The sequence below is a fragment of the Notothenia coriiceps genome, unplaced genomic scaffold, assembly GCF_000735185.1.
Source record: "Notothenia coriiceps isolate Sejong01 unplaced genomic scaffold, NC01 NC01_scaffold00037246, whole genome shotgun sequence".
NCBI classification, from domain to species: Eukaryota; Metazoa; Chordata; class Actinopteri; order Perciformes; family Nototheniidae; genus Notothenia; species Notothenia coriiceps.
The window spans coordinates 25,957,949-25,963,700 of NW_011369947.1; the positions used below are offsets into that span (position 1 = coordinate 25,957,949).

The window sequence follows — 5,752 nt, forward strand, 5'->3', positions numbered from 1 at the left end:
CCACGTTGTGATAACATCCATAGAGAGGTGACAAATGAATGTAGCTACATGCTATCAAACATTTGGCTGTAAAAAAAAAAGCCCACACGCAGACACACCCTCTGTTCTTCCTGCAAAGCCCTGTAATCATATAGATGTCTGTCATCCAATTGTGTCAGTGTGAACCACTGGAACTGCTTTCCAATGGTAATACAAAAGAATCAGTTTATTTAATTGGATTTGTTTATAATGAATTTTCTGTATTTACTCTGTGTGTCCAGGTGGCTGGACGTACTGCGCCATAGCCTCTCTGTGTCTGATGGGGCGGCTGGAGGAGGCGCTGAGTCAGCGGGAGCTGGACAGGATCCGGCGCTGGTGTATCATGAGGCAGCAGAGCGGCTTCCACGGGCGCCCCAACAAACCTGTAGACACATGCTACTCCTTCTGGGTGGGAGCTACGCTAGAGGTACAGCCTGCACTGCATGCATTAAAGTTTTTTCACCCCTGTATTTCTCCACTTATGCCTTCATTTTTCACATACAGCTTGAAAAGAATTACATTGGGCATGTTTCAAATGGCACTGTCGTATATTCTTGCGCTGTCGAAACAACTGGGTTAATCCCGCACACCCACATACACATACACATACACATACACAGACAGACTCCAAAAAAAAACAACCTGTGAACAAACATACAGTATTTGGGTCATAACTATGCCAGAGGTATAGTACATACATGCACACACACGGTCCAGAAAACTGCAACTATCTATGAGTAAACCTTGGAAGGGGTAGACATTAAGGGTGAAATGCCACAGGTAACCACTGGCCCGGAGCATTCGTCCAAAAAAAAATCGACTTATAATGAAGAAAATGAACACATTTGTTGCAATAGTAATTTATGCACTAACTACATTACTACTTTTACTACAACATTTGAATCATCAGTTCTTCCTCATTTCCTCAATTGTTCATATTTGGTTTATTAAAATAATGATATTGTGGTCATTGTTCAAAAATGTCAGCTATTATTATGAGTATTATTATTTGTATAATGCGCTTTCTGCCTTCCTGTCATTAGGAGTTAGAAATGTAATGGCTATGTTAGATTAGATTAGTACCTTCATTATCCTAAACTGCTGGGACATTTCCCTAAAGCCAATACCTTTTATATTTTCTACTCTTCACTTACTTGTCAGCATAGGTCGGCATTGATGTATAGAGCCGACAGAAGACCTTGTTTATATTGGCATCATATTGAGAGGTGCAGCCAGTGACGCGTCCTAAAACCAGGAAGTATAAGCTGCTGGTTTCCTCGACAAAAAGCAATGGGATTTCTCCAAAGGGTTTTGGAAAATAGCTGGAAATAAGGTCTGTGGAAAACAAACCTGTTTGATAAATGCACGTTTTGTTCAGCCGGATAATCTCCACATGTCTACCCTACTTTTATAATTTTCAAATCATAAATCTAATCGATAGATTATAAAAGGGTTTTAGGACGCGTCACTGCACGAGAAGCCAACTCCATCGATCAAGCTGGCTGAAACGTTCTCTCCCTCTTCTTCTCATACTCCCTGTCACTCTCCTTTAACTCCTCCGGTGACTTTCTTTTATTTGAAGATTGTTTTTTGCCCGGCGCTTGGCCGGTTACCGCTGGTATTAAAAAGATTAATGGCGAATGGTTAGGTGGCGCGATAGTCTGTAGTGAAGGAGCGCGCTCCCGCTCACGGGAGCCTGCTCGCGCTCCGCTCCGCAGCAAACAGCCGTTTGCTTTTCACCCTACAACGACAACCGACTCACAAAACGCTATGTTGTAGCGTTAATAAACGAAACAATTTAACTAAATTGCAAGTCAAAATACCAATACTACAGGACAATTCTTTTTTTTTAAAGCAATATTTTTTGTGGCCCGAGCGGGCAAGTGGAAAGTACGTTATGCTGGCCCGGGGTGTCGAAATAGTGCTTCCGGGCCAGCGGGCCAATTATAATGTCGAGCCCTGTAGTATAAATGTAATGGTTGAAAGAAAGCTTTTCTGTTGAAATGTAAAACTTTATTTGGTTTAAGAAACTAAAAAGGTTCTGCTTTGATACACAAGGTTATCTACTTCATAATAAAGAAGGAATGTTTTAAATAATGAACCACAATCTGTCAACAAAAAGGAACAAGTCACAGGTGCAATAATGAATGTAGGGCGGAAGTGAACTTAAAGTGCCTCGGTGAATAAATGGTTCGTGCATTGCTTTGCAAACTGAGGTGTGTGAGATTTAGAGGTTCCACTGAAGCTGCAGAGGAATGTAAGGCATGTGTGGTATTATAGAAAGGCATTATGAAACAGTAATCCTGCAGCATGTAAGTGGACGAGTAGAGCGAATGTGGCTCACCAAAACCTTCACATGGAGCCCTGACTACCCTTTCTGATGACCACTTCCTCTCCTGACGCCAGCTTCCTGTACAGCTGCGACAGTTCATCTGGATGAGGCGCTTTGGACTCAGGCGTGCAGGGAATATCGAAGTCTGACGACGCCTGAGACTCTGAGAGCTCCGCCTTGCTCTCCTTCTCCTGAGTATTTATCCTGTAGTCTTCATGTTGCTCAGGGCGGAGGATCAGCGTGTCGGGGAAATACGAGTCCTGGTTCTGGGAGGAGTGGTTCGACAGCGAGGCGCAGAGCGTCAGACTGAAGTCCTCTGGGGTTTCCTCCTCCTCACTGAACAGTTCTGGGGTCTGTGAGCCCGTCATTTTGGAAGGGGAGGGGCTGGGGACAGAGCAGCAGGATTGTAATTGGCTGCTGAGGCTGTTCTGGCTGTCAGGAAGCGTCTCCGTGGTGAAGAAGTCCTCCCATTTCGGAGGGTGTGAGGAGCCTGCAACCTCAATTTTCTCAGCTTCCTCCATCGTCTTTTCCACCTCACCCTGACATAGATTGTTGTCCTCCTTTTCTTTGTTATCCTCCTCTTCCTCTTCCTCATCCTCCTCTTCACCATTGGACTCAGTGCAGTCTGCGTAGTTGCGTGAAACAGACTGCGTGTCTGTGACTGTCAGAGGAAAACAGTCCTCTGCAGACACAGGGGGCTCTGCTTCCTGAAGAGCTTTCACTAAGGATTACAGATGAGCAATAAATGTTTGTTCATAATAAATCATTTAAAAAAAGGATTAGAGCCATTGTAGGCTTCGATGAAATGAATACACCATCATACAACACATGTATACATGCAACAAATATAATCCCCTCAAAGAGTAAGGGGTTAAAATAACTACGCACCATTTTTTATTTCTTGGTTGAGCGCCATCTTCTTCCTCACTGGTGCCAGATCCAGCCCGTCAAACAGCTTCTCATCGCTGTCTGAATCTAAACAGAAGAGAACAGACACTCAATACTTTAAAGGTCCCATGTCATGGCCATTTCTACTGATCATAATTCCATTGTTGAGGTCTACTAAAATACATTTATATTGTGCAATTGTCCAAACACACATTGGTTTCTCATACAGCATCTCTGTATAGTATGTGTATTCAGTCTGTCCTAAACGGCTTGTTGGAGCTCCTGCCCCCCCCCCCCCTGTGAGCCCAGTGTGCGCTGCTGTGTGTTTATGTGTTACAACGAGACACCAGCGAAACCCAGCGCAGAAACACACACACACGCAGCCTGGCTGGGAGTTTGTGTGTGTGCCCAGGCTGAGTTCCGCAAGTGTCTCGGCCGACCCCACACCAGTGAGCCAACTCACAGTGTCGCGCGCTCCCCTCGCAGCAGCAGCCTCCCGCAACGTCCGCCGAGTGTGTGTGTGTGGAAGTCCGGCGGAATTGGTTCTCAAACGTAACGGCTTCCGCGGACGTACCTCACTAATACCCGAAATACGATCATATACCAAGAAGTAAACCAATGGAAAAAGAGAAATCTCGCAAACGGGCAGTTCTGCAGCAGAGAGCAGGTCTTTCTGAGTTAGAGTTTTAAATCCCTAACAGGGTGCACTTTGAGGTTGTGTGACTCTGCAGACCGTTACATGCAAAAAAGCACATAACACACAAGGGGAGCGGGTAAAGAACCAGAAAGCATGACATGGGACCTTTAGGTTTGTTAAATGACAAAACGTTGTATAGGCGTCCCAAGCGTATTTGTATTTGCCCACATTATCTGCTGCAAGTCATCCTTGCGTAACTATTATATCTTTCGAATACATTTGCTGTACGAAATAAAAGAACTTCATTAGAAGATGCACATTCACTTTAACTCCATTGTTATTTTTCTCACACACACAGGCCCGAAACACATGCACACACAGGAGATCAGACATGCATTCATCATGGGCGGCGTGTACCAAGGAAGAAGTTTATTGGGGCTTCAGGGGCGTCAAAGAGGAAAAGGGCCCGGGGTCGGCGGCTCTGTTGGGGAAAACATCTCAGAGAGGTCTGGTATCTCCTAAATATCCAGCTGTAAGAATGCTCCCTACTTCTCTTTGTGGTTTGTTTTTGAAAGAGAAGCTCCAAATGAAGCTTGATAAGCAGAATGTATTATCTTATATTTCAGATGTAATAGAATGAAATAGTCCCCAAGACGTCTCAGCTAGTTCCAAGAAAAACAACATTTATATATCAAATTTCCACCGTACTGTACCAAGCAAATTGAGGCTAAGGAAACTGTTAAGATGTCACGCATTTGCAGCCAGGCACCTGTTTGTGGGTTAATATAATGTATAGTGAAAGTGTGTCTCCAGCCATATGTAGGTCGCTTCACCATGCCAGCGTTTGAGGGCGCCCGCGTCCCAGAGTTTTGTAACTGTCGGGCTGCTTGATCCGACTGGTTCGCTGCACATCAAGCATCAGCCTGTTAAAATAGCAAAGTGTCAACAAGTGTATGGGCAAAATGCAAAACAACTCAGACTCTTACAACACGTGATGTAAAAAAGTTTTGGAGGTACGGCCGTGTTGTATCAAGATTCAACTCACATCTGTGTGACCTCAGTGAGTGTGCGACCAACGAGGGATGACACTGGGGTAGATGTTGACGGCTCGGAGGTACGAGAGGAAGTCTTTCAGCTGAAATCAGAGAGGCGGCACAATACATTTTAAAAGCACATTATTTCAAGAAGAAAAATTAAGAGATATTATATCAGCATGTAAGCATCTGTAGTACCTCGTAAGTAGGAGGACATGGAAACTGAAGCACGGCTCTGAAGGAACTTGCTCCTGTTCTCGGAATAATAACCCAACAGTAACAAAAAGGCAAGTTTTAGGCATCCCATGAGATTACTGTTAACATTCTTCTTTTAGTGTCCGTTTCATCCTAAGCACTTAATTGACTACTAAAATGTTAATGTATCATGGACAAGGCGTTTGTCAAGTGAACAAATAGTTCTGGATACATCTGAAGTTGCTCCTTACTTTATGACAACGTTGTTCCTCGTTCTCTCTCCGAACCGCACATGGTGGATGTTGATGCTGATGATTCTGAAGAGGGGTCCCGTCACGAACGCTTTGCAGCCACAAACGGCAGCCCGGCTGCCCTGGGAAAAACTCCTCAAGCCTACACACACACAGCACACACACACACACACACACACACACACACACAGCACACACACACACACAACACACACACCACACACACCACCACACACACACACACACACACACACACACACACACCAGCACACACCCACCAGAACACACACACACCACACACACACACACACACCAACACCACACAACACACACACACCACACACACACACACACACCGATATACATTGTTTTGAATAATAGTTCAATGCGAAAGAGT

At 44.7% G+C, this 5,752-nt stretch overlaps 1 protein-coding gene across 2 annotated transcripts; it reads right to left on the reverse strand.

Moving 5' to 3' along the window:
• Window positions 1-1,913: 1,913 nt before the first annotated feature.
• Window positions 1,914-4,724, reverse strand: LOC104966193 (protein artemis-like). Of its 2 annotated transcripts, none has more exons than XM_010795369.1 (3): window positions 4,690-4,724; window positions 3,239-3,325; window positions 1,914-3,065 (listed from the first exon to the last, which is right to left on the reverse strand). In XM_010795369.1, exons 1-3 carry the CDS (start codon window positions 4,709-4,711, stop codon window positions 2,371-2,373), a joined length of 804 nt encoding a protein of 267 aa, XP_010793671.1. In that variant the 5' UTR covers window positions 4,712-4,724; the 3' UTR covers window positions 1,914-2,370. The 2 variants fall into 2 exon arrangements, with proteins under 2 accessions (XP_010793671.1, XP_010793670.1); XM_010795368.1 differs by having other exon boundaries at window positions 1,914-3,071.
• Between the last annotated feature and the right edge of the window lie 1,028 nt (window positions 4,725-5,752).

Coding starts and splice junctions, on each gene's coding strand:
- LOC104966193 (XM_010795368.1), bottom strand. CDS start 4,711: ATGGTGAAGCGACCTACATATG. Junction 3,326..4,689: donor GGTGAAGCGACCTACATATG/GCTGGAGACACA, acceptor TCTTCTGTTTAG/ATTCAGACAGCGATGAGAAG. Junction 3,072..3,238: donor CAACCAAGAAATAAAAAATG/GTGCGTAGTTAT, acceptor TGTAATCCTTAG/TGAAAGCTCTTCAGGAAGCA.